This window comes from Lynx rufus, unplaced genomic scaffold (assembly GCF_022079265.1).
Source record: "Lynx rufus isolate CCGP_SWC_20201006 ecotype Redwood Valley unplaced genomic scaffold, mLynRuf1.p SCAF_5, whole genome shotgun sequence".
Taxonomy (NCBI): domain Eukaryota; kingdom Metazoa; phylum Chordata; class Mammalia; order Carnivora; family Felidae; genus Lynx; species Lynx rufus.
In genome coordinates this window covers 33,696,019-33,719,718 of record NW_025814867.1, presented here as the reverse complement: position 1 = coordinate 33,719,718, position 23,700 = coordinate 33,696,019, and the positions used below count along the sequence as shown (strand labels likewise).

The window sequence follows — 23,700 nt, the reverse complement described above, 5'->3', positions numbered from 1 at the left end:
GGCTCAGTGGACACTGACAGGAGCAGGGAAGGGGGCAACTTGGTGGGCTGTTCCGAAACCCCTGGCAGGCCCCTTTCGTAAACGGCCAGTCCTGGTTAGCAGGGTTGACTACCTTCAATGCCAGCTGTACCTAGGCCTTGCGCCTCTAGGGGGGTTTCTGTGGGGGCTCCATGGGAAAGAAAGCGTCAGTATATTCTACACTGGTATTCTTTTAGATGTGAAAAGCAGTAGTGAGTTTTGACAATTCTGTACCTAGGAAGATAGGTCATGTCGGTTTGTAGTCTTCCTCCCTAAAATACTCCTAAGCAAGGCCAGTCAAAGCCCTTCCCCCAATTTTTATTTTATTAAAATTTTTTTCATGTTTATTTATTTGAGAGAGAGAGAGAGAGTGGGGTAGAGGCAGAGAGAAAGGGAGACACGGAATCCAAAGCAGGCTCCAGGCTCTGAGCTGTCAGCAGAGAGCCTGATGTGGGGCTGGAACTCATGAACCTCGAGATCATGACCTGAGCCTAAGTCTGACAGTTAAGTGACTGAGCCACCCATATTTTTGACAAAACTATTGGTGCCGTTTTTTAAAAATGCCTCCTTAGAGGGAAATACAGGCTTCCAGTTACGGAGTAAGTCAACAGAATAAAAAGCAGAGCATAAGGGATACAGTCAGTGATACTGTAGTAGATGGAATGGGACAGGTAGTAGCTACTATGTTTGTATGTAGCTACTATGTATGCTATGTTTGTGAACATAGCATAATGGATAAACTTGTCAAATCACTAGGTTGTACACCTGAAACTAATGTAACATTGTGTGTCAACTACACTAAAGAATAAAGATAGAAAACTACCTCCTTAAAGTTCCTGGGAATGGAAGCCAGCTGTAAGGGAGAGAGCGGTTCGCTCCTTGCTGATTCTGGGAGTGGGTGCAGGTCCCAGGAAGGGCAAGAGGGAGTGGGAAAGGTACACCTTTCTTTAGAAAACAACAGAATCAGGGAATAAGGCTAAGATCTGTAATGATAGTGTTCCAGAAGAGCTCTTGAGTCACTCTCATCTCCTTTGGGATCCCCAGGGATCCCTCGCCTTTGGTGTGAGCATAGCTTGTTTGCAAACTGTGTGAGGGTTTCCTTGGCAGCCATAACAGTGAGCGCTAATGACATGCCTGGGCTTCCCAGGGCGTGTACTGCTGAAGGTGGCTCAGCAGCCAGGGCACCTTGACTCTAACAGCTGCTCTTGGCTGCGTTCTTGAAGGAGCAGAAGAGACAGTAAGGTGGCAGCGGCAATGGTATAGTCTAGCTGTCAATTTGTATTAGAATCAGCCATTTGATTGATTTTGTGCAAGTTATCTTTGACAGATTATAGGTGGGCAGGTTTCAGAAGAACCGTAAAGTCTTCAGGAGTTGTTCCTTCGTGGGATGGCTGCCTCGTGAGGTGGTGAGCACCTCATCACGGTGGGGGTGCAAGGCAAGAAAGCTTTCTTTCTTGGCTGTGGGATTGCCCCAGGTAGAAACCATCTCTTCAGTAATGAAGCAACCTTGGAATGTTAGCATAAATAGCATTCTTTGGGGTCCACTAATGCATGGCATTGATCTAGGATTGGAAGTTTCCTGGGACCCCCATCAAAACATCTAGAGACGGTTAACATGGCTTCAGATTTCGTAATGACAGCAAGTCATTTCTGCCTTGTGTTTCTATTTCCAGATGTGGGGAAAGCTGTCTGCTGATAACTCAGTCTGGAGAAAGCACTGTGTTCCTGCCTGTGGGGGGTGTGTGGTTTCCAGGTAACCCGCAGCACTCTTATTTGGCTTTGTCTCCTGCCATCCCAATCTGGACGCAAGCTGTGGAGTTGAGTCGTGTTCAGCTACACTCTGTGGAGATACAGAGAAAATTTCGAGTCTCCGGCACTGGTCCTCTTGTGATTTCCTGTAAAATCTTTCTGTTCTCGGAGATTGGACAAGAGATCTCAGGTACTGTCATTTCCATGATGGGAAGTAATCTATGTGCCATCATCATCATCGTCATTGGGAGGTAGTTTGGCATAACTCCAAAGCCTTGGAGTCAGAATCTGATTCGAATTTTGGCTTCAGATTTTAGCAGTTGAGTGAGTTGGGGCAGGTCTCTTAGCTTTTCTGAGCCTCGGTTTCTACATTTGTCAGATGAGGCAGATCAGAGCTACGTACAAGGTTGTATGATGGGTAGAAATAGCAAGGCTGGCACAGTCCCTGGTACACAGAAACTTTGACAGTTCTGTTCAGGTGAATAGCAAGCTGGAGTACAAGTAATATGCTAGGGGTTAGAACACAACAGATATGAATAAGCCCTGGGGGACCTTATAGCCGGGGGAGAAGTGGGGGAGAAGGGAGACAGGAATGTCCTGGTATGGCCTCTCCTTGGTACACCCACTGCACCCTGTCCTAGCTCCTACCCTGGCACTTACCAGTCTGTAGGGTAATTTTTGTGTATTTTTCTGTCATTCTAGAGAACTCTGGAGCCAGACACCGTCATTTACTAGTTGTATGAGTGTGGGAAAGTCGTTTGCCCTCTTGGGTCACCTCTGAGTTTCTTCATTTGTACCCTGGGTTGTAGTGAGAACTAAGTGGGATAGTGCATGGTGAGCCTTATAACTGTGTGGAGCACACACTTCCAGAACTGCTAACTGGTTTCATTAACAATGGAGGGACTGTTGCCTGGGTCGCCATCAATTCTGAATGCCAGTCATGGTGCCTGGCACTTAATAGGGGCTCAGGAGTCATTTGTTGATGACAGATTTGCACAGCCACACCAGTACAGACCGGAGCGTGGCCAGGTGCCCAAAGGAGTGTACACCCTGCTCTGGGAGCCCAGGGGAGGGGCAGGGAGTTCTGACTGTGAGCCTGGGAGGGATTTATGGTGGCTGTCAGGTGTGAGGAAAGCCTTGAAGCGTGCGTTCATTCACGGGCAGTGGGAGCAGGAGGATGTGGTGCAGGTCCATCTCTACCAATAGGCAGCATGATAGTGGCTAAGAGGTCAGACTCCGTAGCCAGGCTGTATAGGTCTGGATCTTGCCTCTTGCGTCTGGGGCAAACTTCTTTACTTCTTTGTGGTTTGGATAATATTAGTACCCCCTTGAGGGCTTGTCCTGAGGATTACAGGGGTTATTCTTTTTTAAATGCTTGTTTATTAATTTTGAGAGAGAGAGAGCACACATATGCAAGCACAGGCGGGGGAGGGGCAGGGAGAGAGGGAGAGAGAATCCCAAGCAGGCTCTGCGTTGTTAGCACAGAGCCTGTCATGGGGCTCGATCTCACGAACTGTGAAATCATGACCTGAGCCAAAATTAAGAGCCGGATGCTTAACCAACTGAGCCACCCAGGCGCCCCTACATGAGTTATTCTTTATAAAGCACTTAAAAACAGGGCCTATAAATAAATATGCCAGAGATATGAATGTGTGGACAGTAAGTAATATTGTAAGTGGGAGATGCGGCTAGAAAGCTGGTTTGAAAACAGTTCATAAAGGTCTTTGAATATCTTTTTAGGTACTAGAATTTAGAATTAGCCAATGAGGGACACATAAATCCATTCCCATATGGCTGAAGCCCAGTGATGGCTGCCCATTTTAAGATTTTACTTTATTATTATTTTTTATTTTAGAGAGAGAGAGAGCACAAGTGGGGATGGGGGGTGGAGAGACACACACACACACACACACACAGAGAGAGAGAGAGAGAGAGAGAGAGAATCTCAAGCAGGCTCCATGCTCAGCATAGAGCTTGATGTGGGGCTCAATCTGATGACCTTGGGATCATGGCCTGAGCTGAAATCGAGAGTTGGTTGCTCACCCCACTGAACTGCTGCCCCTTTTAAACAGGGTGTGCACTCCCCATTTTGCCACAATCCCCAACACTTCCTAGTACAGTCGTTCTGAATCAATAAATCTGGGGGTTTGCATTTCTAGCAAGTTCCCAGCTGCTGCTGCTGCTAGTAGGGACCAGTTTGAGAACCACTGCCTAATTGTATCTTGGACACTCGAGTAGGGAATCATTTGTCATATTTCCTGCATTTAATGCTACCTTCCTGGCCCTAGGGGAGTTTGGATTTGCAATTTCTGGTATATCAGTATTAGAAGGCTGGATCTAAAGGTCCCAAGAGAGAGATGGGCCAGCGAGAAAGAGATTTGGGAGTGGCTGAGGCTCAGCCTGAAGCAGGCCTTCGGTAGCTGACGCTGTGGATATGTGTGAGCTCATCTTCTGGGAGAGTGTGCAAGGAGGGATGGGTTGTGAATGAACAACTGAGTATCATGAGGGCATTGCCCACGCACAACTCTTCCCCACGTTAAAGGAAGGGGAAAAAGATAGTTACTGTTCCAGGAAGAGGCTGGAAGAAACATTCGAAAAGGTGGGAGAAGTGAGAGAGTTGCTGGTGGAGCATTTTTGGCCTTAATCTTAGAGAGAGGACTGTGGGCAAACCTCTGAGGCTAAAGCTTAAATAGTTAAATGGTGAGCTCTAGGTGAGCTCCCAGTCTGGGGAAGGATAGGAAGCAGGTGTCCAGTTACCCCACGGCATGCCTGGTAACCTGCTGTTGCTCTGAGGCATAGCTTGTTGTGGCAATTGTCTCTGGGGCTGCAGTGACACAGCGGCAGCTTGGAGCTGAGCATGGTAAGTATCATGTCTCCTGTCTCCTTTTTTTTTTTAATTTTAAGTAGTGCAACATGTTAAGTAGAAATGAGCTGATCTTCTTCTCATGGCCATGATGGGGGTGCACGTGGCTGGATAGTTTTGGTTTTGGAGTATATTTGGGGGAGGGGTATCTGAGAAAGGGAAGCATGGGAGTTAAAGTGGAAAAGGTGGGTGAGTGGCAGCCTGTGAGCAGTCTTCAAGGCCGGGCTGAGGGGTTTGGACATTGTACTGTGGCAACATGGGGCCACGCTGAGATCCTGTGTGGAGGGCGGGTGTGTAGTTAATATACCTCGGTAACCCCAGTGCTGGGCACCAGGCCTGGCACCACTAGGCATGCTGTGAATGAGGGAGGGTGGTGAGTGAGTGAATGAATGAAGGAGTTTGAGGCATAAGGGGTCATGATCTGATCAAAGCGAAGTTTTAGGACAAACAGCTTTAAGAATCAGTGTTCAGAGTCCACTTTGGAGCCAGATGCACCTCCAAACGTACTTCAGCTCTGGCCCCCTAACCTGGGACAACACTCCTAACTTCTCCAGATGTCAGTTTCCTGTCTGTAAAATGGGAACAGCGATACCTGTTTGTAAATTTGTATGTAGAGGTTGTGTGTGGCACAGAGGCTGGCACTCGATACTCCGGGGCCGGAACATTACTGAGTGCCTTCGCCTTGCACCTCCTCCAGTTCTCAAGGACCCTATGGGGAGGTAGGGCAGGCCATTACGCCTGTCCCTGTCTTTCTCAGGTGAAGGCTCAGGAGGTCAGGGGTCTTTCCTGGAGGCCTTCCCCACCTTGCAAGCCTAGCCCCACCATTCCTTCAAGGCCTTTCTCCTTCGTGAGATCAGTGACCTCTCTTCTGACTTTCTCTTGTGCTGAAAAGTCTCATCTAGAAAGAACTTGATTAAATAGGGTCACCTGTACTTCTTGTTGCCCCTGTCAGATTCAAAGTTCAAGGGCAGAAATCGTATTTTTTTTTAAGTTTTTTTTTTAAGGTTTATTTATTTTTGAGGAAGAGAGAGAGAGACAGAATGTGAGCAGGGGAGGGGCAGAGAGAGAGGGAGACACAGAATCCGAAGCAGGCTCCAGGCTCTGAGCTGTCAGCACAGAGCCCGATGCGGGGCTTGAACTCACAAACGGTGAGATCCTGACCTGAGCCGAAGTCGGACGCCCAACCAACTGAGCCACCCAGGCGACCCAGAAATTGTATTTTTTAAATAAAAATTATAAAACTAATAGATGATGATAGTAAAGAACTTTGCATAGTATGGAAAGGTGGAAAGTGGAAAATCAGTCTTCAGCTTCCATTCCCACTCCCAGAGGCAACCATTGCTCACAGCTTGTTTATTTTTACGGAAATACCATAGTCTATGCTTACAAAATGTTGGAGATAATGAATCATGTATAGGAATCATAAATGAATATATTTTATTTCATTATTATTATATATGAGTAACAACTTTGAATCATTCATATATGTGTATGTACATGCATATATATTATTTATGTACCATTACCATTATTGGTCTGTATAAGGCTTCCCTGTCTATCCATTTCCTATTGATGCATTTTCCATCTATTTATTTATTTATCCCTGTTTCACACCCCATAGGTGTGAATAGGCAACCATTCTAATGTGGGATATATCTATACATCTGTATAGAATATACAGGTATAGATATATCGAATAGATATAGGTAGATACAGATGTGAGATATACATATATTTATTTTTGCATATTATCATTAGATATGATTATATTAATTATCATTCAAGCAGTTAGGGATATATCTCTGTGTGTGTATATACATACACACACACTCATTCTGTATCAGTGCATGAATAGTAGCCTTATTCTTTTTTTTTTAAATGTTTATTTATTTATTTTGAGAGAGAGAATGTGCATGCGAGCAGGGGAGGGGCAGAAAGAGAGGGAGACAGAATTCCAAACAGGCTCTGCACTGTCAGTGCAGAGCCCAACATGGGCCTCGATTTCACGAGCTGTGAGATCATAATCTGAGCCGACATCAAGAGTCCGATGCTTAACCGACTGAGCCACCCAATAGTTGCCTTATTCTTATCAATACCTGCATAGTATTTCATTGTATAGAGATACCATTTGTATCCCCTCTTGTACTTTGTGCTTCACTTTCTTATATTTTTTCTTGTACTTTGCTGTTACAAACAACACAACAATGACGGTTTTTGCACAGGCACCATTGCACACTTGTATAAGTTTATCTTATACAAGTATAATTCTTAGTAGTGGAATTTTCCTTTTAAAACCCTATTGCTACTGTCAGTTTACTCCTTAGAGAGAGAACAGTTTCTGTGACTACCTAGAGAGTGCAGAGGAGAATCTGAGTCTTTTGACGACAAATTGGGCCTCTTTTCTCAACCAGTAGGTTTGAAAAAAAGACCATGGTGGATTGAGCACAGTCTGTGTGCAGAGACATGGCTGCCACATCAAGCGTCCCCATCATTTTGCTCATATCCCACCAGAGAGCATAGTTGTAGGGTCACCCTTTGCAGCTGGGGCCACTGGGAGACATAGCCCACTCCTGTTCCACTACAATCTTGCAGTTACAGGAGGGAGGATGGGATGTGGGGGAAGTTAGGCGACTCTGTCTCCAACGGCAAGTTATTGGACTTTATCCTGAAATCACTTTGGGTTGTAGAAGGACCACTTAGACATTTGATGGCTCCCTTTGACGAAGACCTCCGGCAGGCACTCTTGCAGTGGACTTGGGTATGGGGCACGGAGGAGGGGGCACTCCATGCCTCATTCCTAACCACAAGCCTGCAAAGTAGGCCCCCTGCTCCCCAGTGGACACAGAAGGCTTCAGGATGTGAACCTGCGATCTGAATCCACATCTGTGTGATTATAAGGCCCACACCCTGGCCTTACACCTCTCTCGCCGTGTCTGAGCATGCAGGCATACTACAGCTTTTGCACACGTCCCTCACCTCACCCCACTTAGGCTCTTGCTGGCCACATGTGTAGCACGCGTGGCCACATGCATCTTGCCTAACTTGGACTCTTTTCTCATTTTCCAGGCCCTCTCTCAGCTCCTCTGCCTGCTGCCGTGGCCTTGGTGGCACCCTCCCTCAGTGGTCAGCCCGGGGCTTCCTCAGCCCATGCAGTCCCCTGCTACCACTGCTGAGGGCCTCAGTGGCCCTCCCTTTGGGGCCTACCCACTCCCTACCTTCAAGTTCCAACCTCGCTCTGAGAGTGTGGACTGGAGGCGCATCAGCGCCCTGGATGTGGACCGCGTGGCACGGGAGCTGGATGTGGCCACCCTGCAGGAAAACATCACGGGTGTCACCTTCTGCAATTTGGACCGGGAGGCGTGCAGCCGCTGCGGGCAGCCCGTGGACCCGGTGCTGCTCAAGGTGCTGCGCTTGGCTCAGCTCACCATCGAGTACCTGCTGCACTGCCAGGATTGCCTGAGCGCCGGCGTTGCCCAGCTTGAGGCCCGGCTGCAGGCCAGCCTGGGGCAGCAGCAGCGAGGCCAGCAGGAGCTGGGTCGCCAGGCCGACGAGCTCAAGGGCGTGCGGGAGGAGAGCCGCCGGCGTCGCAAGATGATCGGCACCTTGCAGCAGCTGCTCCTGCAGACGGGGGTCCATGGCTACCACACGGTGAGGAGTCTTTGCAGGGTGGGAGATAGGAGGTCGCCCGGCCACTTGGGCAGTACCGCCGCCCTGGGCCCCGGGGTTGCTGGGGGCCATGCTTACTGAGGTTAGAAGATGTTAGAGATGTCTCATCAAGTTCTACACAGTGTGTGTGTGTGTGTGTGTGTGTGTGTGTGTGTGTGTAGATTGCATATGTGTGGCAGGTGTGTATATGAAGGATGTGTGTGCATATGTGTGCTTGTGGAGAGGGTGCATGTGCAGGATGTGCATGTGTGAATGTATATGGAGGATGTGTGAGTGAATATGTGTGTCTTAACGTGTGAATGTTTGGAGCATACATCTGTGCATGATATGTGTGTATATGTATATAGAGTATGTGGTGTGTAATGTGCTTGTGTGTGAAAGTGTGTATATAAAGATGTATTTATGGTGTATGTGAATGAATGAAAGATGTATATGTGTGTAAAGATGTATGTATTTGTGGAGGGCAGGAGCGTATGTTTGAAGGGTTTGTGTGTGCATGTAGCAGTGTGATATGAAAAGGTGTGTGTAAGAGGGGTGTGTGTGTGTGTGTGTAGAATTGGTGTGTAGCAAGGGACTGGTATTGCCAGGCCCATTCCGACATGTTCAGCCAAGTGACAGTTCATTATCCAGAGTGGCATTTGAACATTTGCAGCTGCATGGAAAGTGTGGACTGGGGACAGTTGCAGTTTGGTGAATTGTCATGGTGGCCAGGCCCTGTGCTGAGTTCTGAGGGTACAGGCACAAGTCATGTTCATTCAGGTTTTCAAGAAATTCATGGGGCGCCTGGGTGGCGCAGTCGGTTAAGCGTCCGACTTCAGCCAGGTCACGATCTCGCGGTCCGTGAGTTCGAGCCCCGCGTCGGGCTCTGGGCTGATGGCTCAGAGCCTGGAGCCTGTTTCCGATTCTGTGTCTCCCTCTCTCTCTGCCCCTCCCCCGTTCATGCTCTGCCTCTCTCTGTCCCAAAAATAAATAAACATTGAAAAAAAAAATTAAAAAAAAAAATTAAAAAAAAAAAAAGAAATTCATAGTTTAGGGGTGGGTGGTGGGACGGAAGGAATATATGGTACAATATTAATTGATTGAATAGTAATTGATATAACTGATATAATGTCAATTATGATAAAGAGGGTCAGAATCTTTTAGTAGTAAGTGACAAAACAGCAGTCTAACTTGGCTTAGGCCAATAAGGAATTTATTGCTTAATTTAACTGAAAAATCCAGAGCCATAGTGGGATGGCTTGTCCTTGGAATCAGACAGTGGCACTAGAATTTAGTTTGTCTGCGGCTCTTGGCGACTCTTCCTCAGTGTGGGTTCCGTTCTTAGAAAGCTGCTGTCTGTGTGGTAGCAAGTTGGGCCACCGCAATGCTAGCATCTGATTTTCCCAGATTCAAGGCTGGCATGATAGAGGGCCTACTTTGGTCCCAGAAACCTGGCTAGTATTTCACTGTCTCCTGTATTTGGCTGTGTTTGGGTCTCCTACCCATCTCGGTTGGTGAGCTCAGGGTTGGGAATTCAGGGCTGTAACTGGCTTTGGTCTAAATCACATGTCCCACCATGGAGCTGGGGATTGACCAAAGTCCATGGCTGGAGAGTAAAGGACAGGGTAATTCCCCAGAATAAAATGGGGGTTCTGTTGTCAGAGAAGAAGGAGTGGCTACTGTCCTATCATGACTCTTTGACGACACCTTCTAGAAGTTGCATCTGTCACTTCTACTTACATGTCATTGGCCAGAATGTAGTCACATGGCCATACCTGGTTGCAAGGGAGGCTGGAACTTATAGTGTTTATTCTCATTAACCTCATGACCAGCTAAAAATCAGGGTTTCTAAAACTAAGAAAAAAGGGGCAATAGGTATCAGGGGACAGCTGACAGTTTCCATCACATTTGTGTAAAGATAGACCCTCTTAGTCTGATTGAGTAGGATTGGCCACCTGCAAAGTTGTGTTGGAAAAATTTTGAAGTTTTACAGTGAAAAGATGATGTGAAAGATTGGTAGGGTCTGAAATGCTTGAGGAGAGTGAAGCAGAATTAGAGATACTATTATTTGCTGTCCTTTGCTCTGGTGGTTCTCATCCCTGGGGTGGGACCTGGATATTGTTTTTGTTTTTTCTTAACTTTTTACTGTGAAAAAATGTAAACGTGTACAAAAGAGGGAGTATGGTAATGAGCCTTTATTTGTGCGCTACCCAGCCCACTCATTATCAACCCTGGCCAATGCTTTTTCGTATGTTCCCCTACCCACTTCCCCCAGTCCTGCATTACATTCGGCTGTATTAGGCATATGGTGTTATGTCTAACTATTTCAGTATGGATCTCTAAAAGGTGAGGACTCCCACTTTTAAACATAGACATAAGACCATCATCACGCCTTTGAAAAACCAACAAAAACTCCTCAGTATCATCAAATACCTAGTCAGCACTCACAGCTCCCCAAGGTACTGGTCGTGTTCAAATCGAATCCTTCATTTCTGAAGCAGCCCACGGGTCCCAAAGAGATGGGAATTTTGATCTCGGGAGAGCCCCAGGCTGAGCTAGGTAATCTGATACCACACTTCCCACTCTTTGCCTTCCGTGCAGTGCCACCTGTGTGACAAGACGTTCATGAACGCCACCTTTCTCCGGGGCCATATCCAGCGCAGGCATGCGGGCGTGGCAGAAGGTGGTGAGTCCAGGTGGCCCTCCTGGGACCGTGGAAGGGCCTGGGCTGGTCTTCAGTGGGTGTGGGGCACATACACCACCACAGCTGCCCTCAGGCCTCATCATCCAGTAGAGGAGGAGGTGATCCCATCGTCCACACTGGGGAGATCCATCCCACATGGGCCTGGGAGGGTTTCTGACAATGTGTGTAGAGAAAAAGGGAGTCAGACGGTTGGTTCCAGTGTTAGCTTTATCCCTTTCTACCATGTGACCACGGTCATTGCCCCTCCCTCTGAGTCTCAGTGGCCTTTGCTGTGAATTGGGCAGTCAAATGGGGTGACTTGGAAGGGTCCTTACCTCCCAACCTTCTGTGAATCTGCTCTTCTCTGATGCTAACTGTGAATGAGCTTAAAAGGGGTTAATAAGCAGTTAGACTGGTTCTTTAACTATGTATGTATATGAGCTTATTATGACTTAATCACTTTAATTTTATCATTTCAAATTCCAAAAGGAGTAGCAAGGCTGTATGTTTCTCCATAGAGAGATTTGCATACTTTATATCCATTTTTAATGGATGTTAATATGTTAATATGTGACATAACAAATAGCTGCTAACAAATAAAATAAATACAGATATGAAAATATAAATCATACAATATAAATCTAAAAATTCCATTAAGTAAAACCATTTTCGTATTTTTCATTTTAATTTCCTCTCCAAAGAGCAGACTTAGAGTTTTTATTTTATTTTTTTTAACATTTATTTATTTTTTGAGAGACAGAGAGTGAGTGGGGGAGGGGCAGAAAGAGAGGGAGACACAGAATCCGAGCAGGCTCCAGCCTCTGAGCTGTCAGCACAGATCCCGACACAGGGCTTGAACTCACAAACCACGAGATCATGACCTGTGCCGAAGTCGGACGCTTAACCAACTGAGCCGCCCAGGCGCCCCATAGAGTTTTAAAACAGCACCATTTATCTAGTTGTGATGCATTTATTAGATATCTAATTATTTTTGATTCTACTTTGGAGGCTGCTAAAGGAAAACAGATTTTCTACTTCTTAAATGAATTTTTCTGATGAAAAGATAGGTCTTTGAAGAGATATCTGTATACTGAGGTACATGGCAGCATTATTCACAGTAGCTAAGATGTGGAAGCACCTAACTGTCCACAGACAGATGAATAGATAAGGAAAATGTGGTCTATGCAAGCAAGGGAATATTATTCAGCCTTGAGAGGAAAGGAAATTCTGTAACATGTTACAACAGGAATGAACCTTGAGGATATTATGCTAAGTGAAGTAAGTCAGCCACAAAAGGACAAATACTGTATGATTCTACTTATGTGATATCTAGAGTAGTCAAATTCGTACAAACAGACTGTAGAATGGTGGTTGCCAGGGGCTGGGGGGAGGGAGACCATGGGAAGTTATTTAAAGCATACAGAGTTTTTGTTTTACAAGAAGAAAAGAGTTATGGAAGTGGATGGTCGTGATGGTTACACAACATTATGAATGTACTAATACCTCTGAGCTGTACCTTTAAAAAGGGTTAAGATGTGGGGCTCCTGGGTGGCTCAGTTGTTGAGTTTCCAATTCTTGATTTCAGCTCGGGTCATGATCCCAGGGTCGTGATCCCAGGGCCGTGTGCTGAGCTTGGAGCCTGCTTGAGATTCTATCTCTCTGTCCTTCTGCCTCTCTCCCCTGCTCGTGCACGTTCTCTCTCTCTCTCTAAATAAATTTAAAAAAATGGCTAAGATGCTACATTTTATGTTATGTGTATTTTACCACAATAAAAAAATTGGAAAAAATGCCTTTGACCTGGAAAATTTAAATACAGAAAAGTAGAAAAGAGAAAATAAAAACCATCGACAATATCACCTACTTAATATTTTGGTGTGTTTTCTGTTATTATTTTCCTGTGTACATATGTAATCATACAGTATGTGGTTGTGACTATTGCTTTAAAAAAAATTTTTTTTTAACATTTATTTATTTTTGAGAAGCGAGAGACAGAGCATGAGTGGGGGAGGAGAGAGAAAGAGGGAGACACAGAATCTGAAACAGGCTCCAGGCTCTGAGCTGTCAGCACAGAGCCTGACTCGGGGCTCGAACTCACAGACCACAAGATCATGACCTGAGCTGAAGTCAAATGCTTAACCGACTGAGCCACCCCGGCTCCCCTATTGCTTATTTTTAATTAAAAATATATCACATTTTCCAGTGTCATTCAGGCATCTTGGAAAACATGATTTTTAATGGCTGAATAATATCCCATCATGCAGCTATCATAATTTATTTCACGATTAAATTATTACATACTTTATAGGGGTTACTCATAAATTTCCTTGTTATAAATCACTTGATCAACATTCTTATGTGCAAGTCTTTGGGCATATTCCTTATTATTTTCTTAAGGTTAAGCGCTGAAGGAGAGGGAAAATATGTTCTTAAGGCAACTTTTGCTAAATTAATACTCATGACCTTTTTATTCTCAGGCAGATATGGCTCTTCAGATATCTCCACTCTCCTATTTCATATCATCCTAAATCATTTTGTTAACCCAAATTAATTTCTACTGTGTCTAAAATTGCTTCTTTCCAAAAAGTACAGTCTGAGAAAAACCATCTCTCTTTTCAAAGAAAGACTTAGAGTTTTAGTAACAGTACCATCTATCTAATAGTCACTAAAGGTACTTTGAAAAGTAACAAATGTGGGTGCCTGAGTGCCTCAGTCCCTTAGGCATCTGACTTCAGCTCAGGTCATGATCTCATGGTTGGTGAGCTCGAGCCCACATCCTGTGAACACGAGCCCTGCTTCTCTGTCTCCCTCTCTCTCTCTTTCTCTCTCTCTTTCCCCATCCTTGCTCACTTGTGCCCTCTCTCTGTCAAAAAAAAAAAATAAATAAATAAAATAAATAAATAAATAAATTATAACAATTGTGCAAGTACAATTGTCTTTTTCATTTGGTTTATCTGTATGTGGTTTAGTTAGAATGTTCTTTTATAATTCATTCTTTTTAAAAAAAATGTTTTTAATGTTTATTTATTTCTGAGACAGAGAGAGACAGAGCATGAGTGGGGGAGGGGCAGAGAGAGAGGGGGACACAGAATCTGAAGCAGGCTCCAGGCCCCGACATGGGGCTCGAACTCACAGACCGCGAGATCATGACTTGAGCCGAAGCCGGACGCTCAACCGACTGAGCCACCCAGGCGCCCCAATAATTCATTCTTTTATTATTTAATCTTAGAAAGTTTGAAGTATACACTTAAAAAACTTTGGCTGAAAGTTTCCTTCATAATGCATGCTGTTTTTCTTTTTTTCATTTGAAACTTACTACTATACGTATTTCTGAAAAAAAGGGAACTTAAAACTACAATTATTTTCACTACTTTAAACTCCTCTCTGATGGCTGTGAGGATGCATAGATATGTTCTTTGTATTGATAATCACCGTGTACATGCCATTTGGTATTCTGCTTCTGTTACTCTATCAATTTTGCTTTTACATTTGCATGTGTTAGTACTGTCAAAATAGTTACTTTAAATGACAATAATAGTTCACATTTATTGAGCGGTCATGCCAAGCACTTTGCACTGTCACATTTCATCCTCATGACAACCCTCTGAGTTAGGTGCTGTTATTATCTCCTCTTTCCAATTTGGGGAAACTGAGGGTCAGGGAGGTTATGTCATTTGCCTGTGGTCAGTATCCAATGGGAGTGGCAAACTGGTCTCAGACTGAGGTGTGACTGATTGCATAGGCGACGAACTGCACTCCACTAACTTTTTGACTTAACCCGGTCACCCTGTCTTTGCGTGGAGCCCACAGGGAAACAGAAGCAGCAGGAACAGCCAGTGGATGAGATACTGGAGGAGCTTCGGGCCAAACTAAAATGGACCCAAGGGGAGCTGGAAGCCCAGAGGGAGGCCGAGAGGCACCGGCAGCTCCAGGTGGGCACGGAGAGGAAACACCAGGGAGACATGCTTGAGTCTCACGCAGGAGACCCATGATGCACGGGTGTCTCACAGGACCAGAAGTCTCGCTGATTTCCTGGAGCTGGGAGTCAGAGCTAGGATGGCATCTTCTTGGTTGTGGCAAATGATCTTAGGTTATCTGCAAAGGAAAATCCAGTTGTTTTCCCAGATCTGTATGGCCAAAAGTAGGAGAGAGAATTGCTGTTTTCTGCCCTATTCAGCATCCTCTGAAGGCGTTTGAACCTGAATGTTAACTTCTTACACTACAATGCTACTTGGCTTTTTGAAAGCCAAGACTGGATAAACTCCAAAGTCCAGTCTCGAGGACATACTTAGTAGATAATTGTAGAATGAAAATATGTAATCTTGCCTTGCTCATTCCTTCATTTCTTTATTCTTCATTCATTTCTTCAGCATCCATTTATTGAGCACCAACTATGCCAGGAACATAAAGAGAGAGAAAAAGATCTCTATTGTCAAGGGACTTTACAGGTCAGAGAAGACTTGTCTCACTCCATGTCCAAACAATAGGAACAGTAGGACGAATCTTCTTTGGTCTCTAGAGTGACTTGCACAGACAAGGGGCCCTAGCAGTTTCTCAGTAAATATTTGCCATGATGTAGAATTAGTGATTCTATTGTTCCTGTTTTTCTTTCCAGGAAGCAGAGATTGCTCGTCAGAAGGAGATAGAAGCTAAGAAAGAATTTGATGAATGGAAAGAAAAAGAGCGGGCCACGCTATATGAGGAAATAGACAAGCTAAAAAAATTATTTTGGGATGAATTTAAAAGTGTTGCCAACCATAACTCAACTCTAGAAGAGGTACCCAACACAAAGTCTTTCAGTGTTCTTTTGCTGAAAATATGTTTATTTGTTCTCAAAATTCATTTCTTTGTTTGTACTCGTTTTATTTCATCTGCCATTGGGAGCTAATATACTGTGAGGCTGGATATCAGAGCCCAGTGCCAGGGATTGAATCCCTGCTCTATCACATATTGGCTGTGTGACCTTAGGCGAGTTATTTAACTTTCCTGTGCCTCAGTTTCTCTTCTGTACGACAGGTTGCTGAAATGGTTAAATTAACACGTAGACAGCACTTAACATTGTCTGGTATATAGTAGAAACTCCCTAGACATTATCTTTATTTTTGCAAAGGGCTTTCTTTTGTCACTGGATGAGCTATGAGGCAAAGTTTGAATGAATGCATTTTTCTCTTAACGGGTATTTGCTGAGCACTGGCTATATGCTAGGCACCCTGTTGGGGTCTGTGGAGATCATGCATAATAGTAAGATTTACTGAGTGTATTAACTGGTTTCTAGCCCCTGTGCAGAACACTTTATATACATTAACTTTTAATTCTCACAACAACAAAACAACCATAACATTCTCAAAGTAGGCACATTATTAGTTTATAATTTATTTTCTGTTTTCTTTTAATGTTTATTTCTTTTTGAGAGACAGAGACAGAGTGCGAGTGGTGGAGGGGCAGGGAGAGAGGGAGACGCAGAATCCGAAGCAGGCTCCAGGCTCTGAGCTGTCAGCACAGAGCCCGACGTGGGGCTCGAACCCACGAAGCGTGAGATCATGATCTGAGCCGAAGTTGGACGATCAACCGACTGAGCCACCCGGGTGCCCCTGGTTTATAATTTATTTTTAAAAGTTTTTTTTTTTTTTTGAAAACAACACTATTATCATTCCTCCTTTACAGGTGAAGACACTGGGGTTCACATAACGTGCTCAAGGTCACACAGCTACTAAGAGGTAGACCTGGGATTTGAACTTAACTTTTTAAACTTGTAAGCCTCTGCTCTTCTAATGGATATACTGTTAAGTTCATTCAGGAAAACATTATTAAAGATTATCCCTAGACTGTATCTTCCTATATAAACCCGTATGACTAAAACCATATCAGGGAAAAAGTTTTGAGGAGAAATATTTTCAGAATGTATCGAGCTCTTATTGGTCCTTCTAACATCAAGGAGAATCATTTCTTGTTTTTGAAAATGAACTGTGCATTTCTCACAGTCATTCCACGTTTTGCTAAAGGAATACCTTGACAACTTTTCCAGAAGGGGCTTGTCATAGGATATGCTTGGAGTCTTGGGTGGTCCATCATCTCAATCTGAGATGGGAAGCCAAGGATGGGGATGGCTGTGGGGTTGAGATGAGAGCTGTGTGTGTGTGTGTCTGTAGTGACTTAAGCCCTCCCTGCAGTGTGGTCAGGAACGATTTGTGGGAGATAAGATGCTCCCCCACCATATGGACCTCATGGTCCTACCCCCCCAGCTCCACACCCATCTTCCCTGAGCTGGTATGCGCCCTGCTGACTCTCATCCCCTGACACGGCACTAGCTGACTGGATGTTTGATAGATAGGTATTGATTTGAATTTGGAGTTACTGTTCAGAAACCACCCCATCAAAGGTCAGAGGGTTACTTTTGGCTAGGAAATTCTAAGTTTTGGTGAGTGAGGACATAACTACCATCCATGGTTTCTTTTTAACTTGGATCACATTTCCCTAAACTGGAACATCATTTTTCTGTTTTTTATTTTTTATTTGTCTTTTCTCTGTAGGATTGCATATGCTGTGTTTTTGTGTTTGTGTGTCTCTCCCTGTCCCCTCTCATGTGACATTTCATTATTTTACTTTTATTATGGGAACCAAACTGGAGACCCAAATTCTCAGTGTATTTGGATAATTACTTTGTTATTTTTTTTTCTAATTCTGGGGAGAAAAAGAGATTTCGGTTAGAGTGAGTGTGAATAACACTGTAAGACAGTCTACCTCATAACACAACAAAAGATTTTCCTTGCTGTCAGGAGGGCCAATGAGAGGGAAATCCTTAAAAAAATTTTTTTTTTAATCTTTATTTATTTTTGAGAGTGAGACAGAGTGTGAGCAGGGGAGGAGCAGATAGAGAGGGAGACACAGAATCCGAAGCAGGCTCCAGGCCTTGAGCTGTCAGCACAGAGCCTGATGTGGGGCTCGAACCCACAAACCGTGAGATAATGACCTGAGCTGAAGTCGGACGCTCAGCTGAGTGAGCCACCCAGGAGCCCCATTGGGTAGAGGGAAATACTTTTTGAAGGTGTTTCTCCTCAAAATTTCCCCCCGGTACAGAAGTCTGTGAGCTTACTTTGGCTGAGTTACCTGACTAAAGAGAGATAAGATGTAGGGTAAATCCAGTGGCCAAAGGAGTACCCATTTGAATGGAAATCACCATGCCGGTTTGTCATATGCTGAGACAGGCAGCTCTCTGGGCATCATAAATATTGGGGTGAAGGCAGAAATGACACACGAGAAGCCGAGGGTTGTGCATACACTTGATAAAGCATTTAACTCTATGAAAATACTCAAGGGGTTTAGAAATGGTTAACATTTGGACCGGATATTGCTTTAGCAATAGAGAAGAGTTAAAGATTAGCGAGAATGGTATCAGGTTAAACTCAGGGACTTGCAGTTCTTGAAAGCTTTAATGGGTCTTACGAGTTTTGTATAAAATAATAGAGATGGAGATAATTTAATTTTGTGAATACAGCAGTGATATATTTAAAAATATAGCCATAGGTGGAAAGGCCTCTTCTCTTGGATCTACTTTCCTGTGTCTTTTCCTTCAGATTACACGCAGCTAGCTAAGGAATCATTAGGTATGGGTGATACCACTCCAAGCCACACAAAGCCAGGTCTGGTTGGTGACAACCAGGATTTTTTTTGTGGGAGGAGGGACAGGAGTCCTCAGGGAATGGTCCAGAGTACCTGAGACCCTCCCAAAGGCCATAGGAGTCTGATTCTCTTCAGCCTATTTGAGACTGAAGAGGAAAGGGGGCAGCTGTCTCGTGAGCTCTGGATTTTGAATGCAGCAGAATGCTAGTGCTATTGAAATTATGTTCTCAAATTCTGTTCTTCCACGGGAACTTGCTTCTCCTGTGTAAGCACTGAGCTCTCAACCCTGGGGAAGGGGAATGCTCACTTGTGGGTGTGTTTGCAGGCATGTAGATATCTGGTGAGGACAGCTTGGACTTTGTGGTTGGGTAAGGTGTGCCTTTTTGACATTGCTCAAGGTGTAAAAGACAACATCAAGACTAGATCTTCATCTGAATAAAACTGTGTCCCGGCCTTTTCAGAAACTGCAGGCATTGCAGTCCCACAATATGATGGAGTCCAACCTCGGGTCACTACGGGACGAGGAGTCTGAGGAGCGACTCAGGCAGACTCAGGAACTCCGGGCCCTGAAGGAGATGATGGAAATGCAGGTGAGCTAACGTCTCATGCTTTTCCTCCGCCGCCAGCCAGGTTGTCTTCCAACAAAGTTTCTTAGTTTCGCCCTGTGGTGTTACGGAAGCTGAAAGACATCAAATTCTACATTTTCAGACCTTCTGCCAATACATGGAATCATGGAATAGGATTCTTAGGCTTGGGGCTGGGGCTTAAGGTGGGGCTGGTGATACAGATGGTACAGTATCAGGTTTGCTTGGGATCTTTCCAGAACACATACAGTTATGTCTCTTATTGGGCGCCTTTACTCTCATTTTGATTCCAACCCAGTTGGAAACAAATCTTCTGGATTTGAAGGTATTTGGGATGGATCCAGTGATGTGATGGTAAATATTTAACAACGGCTCTCTGCTTTAATAGGTAGCAGTTGCCATTTTCCATGGTGTAGAATTTCCTGCCATCTCTGATTTCGTGCTACCACCGTGAGGTCCCTGGGTATGGCGTTGGAGAGGCTGGTGCACAGTCTGCTCTCATGAGCCGGCAGGAGGCGGCTCTGGCCACCCCTGGATGAATCGTGCAACGATGCAGCGAGATAGGGTCTAAATCACTGATAATCCCACGGCAAGGAAGCAATGGGGATCGTTACTAAATCAGGTTGTGCTTCTGTTTCTGCTTCTCTAAGATTGTGAAGAAAGAGCTTAAAGTCTAACCAACAGCAGTAAAATATTTCTACTGCTTGATGTTTCCTTTCACAAGTTTCCCGGTAAGGGAAGCTAATTTTTTTCTGTGACCTCTGTTCACATCCTTTTGCCTAATTTTCCTTCCTGGTTTGTGAGTTTGTATAACATATGGAAGTGAACCCAGCCCTCTGTTATTCTTCTACTTATTTTTCCCATAACACTGGTCTTTCAATTTTCTTCATCGTGGTTTGGGTCATACAAAATTAATAATGTTTATGTAGTCAAAATGATCAAATCATCAATGTGTTTATGGCCACTCTGACGTTTAAAAAGAAAATATTTTTGTGTTTTCTTGTAGTGCTTTTATGGCCTTATTTATTCATTGATACATACCACTTTACTGAGATATGATTGGCATGTGAAAAGTTGTACATGCTTGATGTATACAACTCAGTGAGTTTGGGGATAAGAACTCACCCTTGAAACCCTCACCACCATCAGGCCACAGTCATATCCATCACCTCCCAAAGTTTCCTTCCACTCTTTATTTTATTTTCTTTGTGTGTATGGCAGTAACACTTAACATCAGATCTACTTTCTTAGCAAAGTATACAATACAGTATATGTATCTTGCATAACGAACTTTGTACCCTTCGACCATAACTTCCCCATTTTCTCCCTGTTTTAACTTCTAGTGATCACCATTCTCTCTCTGTTTCTGTAAGTTTGATTATTTTGGATTCCACACGTAACTGAGATCATACAGTATTTGTCTTTCTTGCCTGACTTATTTCACTTAGCATGATACCTTCTAGGTTCATTCATGTTGATGCAGGATTTCCTTCTTTTTTAAGGATGAATAGTATTCCACTGTATGTATGTTCCACGTTTGCTTTATCCATTCATCTACCAATGGATTATTAGGTTTCCGTATTTTGGCTACTGTTCATAATGCTGCAGTGAACATGGGAGTGTATCTCTTTGAGATCCTGACTTCAGTTTTTTTGGATCAATATCAAGAAGTTGGATTGTTGGATTATATGGTAGTCCTATTTTTAATTTTTTTCTTTTAACAACAGGAAAAGCAATCAAGTTTATTAACAAGTATACCTCATGTACACCTGGGAGATACCCCGGGGGAAATGAGTAACTCTATTTTTAATTTTTTGAGGCACTTCCAATCTGTTTTTCATAATAACTGTGTCAATATACATTCCCACCAACAGTGTATGAGGGTTCCCTTTTCTTCACATCCTCACCAACGCTTATCTTTTTTTTTTTTTTTTTTTTTAATAACAGCCATCTTGACAGGTGTGAGGTGATATCTCATTGTGGTTTTATTTACATTTCTCTGCTGATTAATGATGTTATAGGCCTTTTGGGGGGAAATGTCTATTCGGGTCTTTTGTCCATTTAATTTTTTTCCCTGCTATTCAGTTAAGTTCCTTATATTTTGGATATTAACCCCTTATCAGATAATATGGTTTGCAAAATATTTTATCCCAAAATATCGTTCTCCTTTTGGGTAGAATGTTCTGTATATGTTTGGTCCATTTGGTCTGGCGTGCAGTTCAAGTCTAGTGTTCCCTTATTGATTTTCTGTCTGGATCTCTCCATTGTTGAAAGTGGGCTATTGAGGCCCAATGCTCTTGCTGTACTGCCATTTTTCCCTTTGGTTGTATTAATATTCACTTTATATATTTAGGTGCTCTGACGTTGGATGCATATATATTTACATTGTTATATTCTGTTGATGAATGGACCCCTTTATCATTATGTGGTGATCTTCTTTGTCTCTTGTAACCGTTTTTTACTTAAAGTCTTTTTTGCCTGACAGCAGTGAAGCTACCCCTATTCTCTTGGTTACCATTTGTGTGAAATATCTTTTTCCATCCATTCAGTTGCAAGTGTGCCCTTAACGTAAGTCTCTTGTAGGCAGCACACAGCTGGATCTTATTTTTTTAGTCCATTCAGTCACTCTTTGTCTTTTGACTGGTGAATTTAATCCATTTAAATTTAAAGTAATTATTCATAAGTAAGGACTAACTATTGCCATTTTATTAATTGTTTTCAGATTTTTGTAGTTACTTTGTTCCTTTCCTCCTCTCTTGCTGCCATTCTTTTTTTTTTTTTGAATTTTTTTAACACTTATTTTTGAGACAGAGAGAGACAGAGCACGAAGAGGCAGAGAGAGAGGGAGACACAGAATCTGAAGCAGGCTTCAGGCTCTGAACTGGCAGCACAGAGCTCGACTTGGGGCTCGAACTCACGAACTGCGAGATTGGGACCTGAGCCGAAGTCGGACACTCAACCCACTGAACCACCCAGAGGCCCCAGCTGCCATCCTTTTTGATTTGATGGTTTTATTTTGTTTTTTTTTGTTTTTTTTTTTTTGTAAGGAAGACTTTATTCAACGTTTATTTATTTTTGGGACAGAGAGAGACAGAGCATGAACGGGGGAGGGGCAGAGAGAGAGGGAGACACAGAATCGGAAACAGGCTCCAGGCTCCAAGCCATCAGCCCAGAGCCCCACGCGGGGCTCGAACTCACGGACCGCGAGATCGTGACCTGGCTGAAGTCGGACGCTTAACCGACTGCGCCACCCAGGCGCCCCTTGATGGTTTTATTTTGTAGTGGTATGCTCTGATTGCTTTATCTTTTGCATATCTGCTGTAGGTTTTTTGTGATTAGTATGAAACTTACATAAAACATCTTCTAGGACAGCGGTCTGTTTTAAGCTGATAACAACTTAATATCAATTGCATATAACTACCCTGTACATTTACTTCTCACTTACACCAGCTGGTGTCCAGTTGGATCTGTGGCTGGTTGTTGAGATCCGTGTGCCAGCGCCACAAGCTGAGTCAGCTGTGCTCTTTCCCTCAGTTCTGAGAGGGGTGGGACAGAAGCGGGCCTCCCGGGCAGCATCCTGCAAGGCTGGGGCAGTGGGTGCTCACTCTCTGTCCCCTTCCCCCGTGGGAAAAATTGTGGGCTGAGGAGGTCTCCCTTGGCACTGAGCTGTGCCACCTTGAGGGAGAGCTGATGCAGGTAAAGTGAAACTTCTCTGGAATGCATCTATTCTCAGGTGTTTTTGCTCCATTGAGGTGCTGGAAGCTCTCATCTGGGTTTGTGGGCTCCCATAAAGGAATTCTCATCTGTGGAGGGTTTGAGAGCTGGAACTTCTTATTGTATGGTCTTGCTGATGTAACTTCCATTTTTTAAGTTTAAATCTTTGACCCACCTAAAATTTATTTTGGTTTAAGATATGAAATAAAGATTCAAGTTCATTTTTTTTTTCTAGGCAGTTTAACTACCTCTTGAACTCCATTTGTCAATAATCTATCTTTCTCCAGACTAAGCTTCCATTTTTCTCCCCCATCTTTGTCTGGGCTTTCTTTCTTCTCACTACTCTGCCTAATTATGGGCTAGTACTTTTTAATTCCTGTTGCTTTATACTATATTTTATTTAATTAATTTATTTTTTAAAGTTTATTTATTTGAGAGAGAGTGAGCATGAGCAGGGTAGGGGCAGAGACAGAGGGAGAGAGAGAATCCCAAGCAGGCTCAGCGCTGTCAGCATGGAGCCCGATGTAGGGCTCGAACCCACGAACCGTGAGATCATGACCTGAGCTGAAGTCAGATGCTTAACTAACTGAGCCACCCAGGTGCCCCCCGTACTATGTTTTAACATCTAGGGGTAGTTTTGACAAAAGTTTTGACAAACTTTTATCTTTTCCAGAAAACAGAATGGAAGAGAAAAATGAAGGAACTGCAGGGAGAGCACGCAGCTCAGAAGCGAGAGGTAGCCCTCCTTGGGTGGTCTGGGGGAGCTTGGCTTCCTGTGACCTCCTCTCATCCTATGGCACCCCCATCCTTCACCCCTACTCCTCTCG

At 44.0% G+C, this 23,700-nt stretch overlaps 1 protein-coding gene across 1 annotated transcript in view; it reads left to right on the top strand.

The window, feature by feature from the left end:
- The first annotated feature begins 1,714 nt into the window (after positions 1-1,714).
- DZIP1L (DAZ interacting zinc finger protein 1 like) overlaps positions 1,715-23,700 on the top strand; it is a 38,779-nt gene continuing 16,793 nt past the window's right edge. Inside the window, exons 1-7 of the mRNA XM_047099588.1 lie at positions 1,715-1,957; positions 7,697-8,278; positions 10,877-10,961; positions 14,766-14,887; positions 15,571-15,732; positions 19,037-19,165; positions 23,547-23,609. Of these exons, the coding sequence (XP_046955544.1) occupies positions 7,778-8,278; positions 10,877-10,961; positions 14,766-14,887; positions 15,571-15,732; positions 19,037-19,165; positions 23,547-23,609 (1,062 nt within the window). The 5' untranslated portion in view covers positions 1,715-1,957; positions 7,697-7,777. The remainder of the gene's footprint in view (positions 1,958-7,696; positions 8,279-10,876; positions 10,962-14,765; positions 14,888-15,570; positions 15,733-19,036; positions 19,166-23,546; positions 23,610-23,700) is intronic.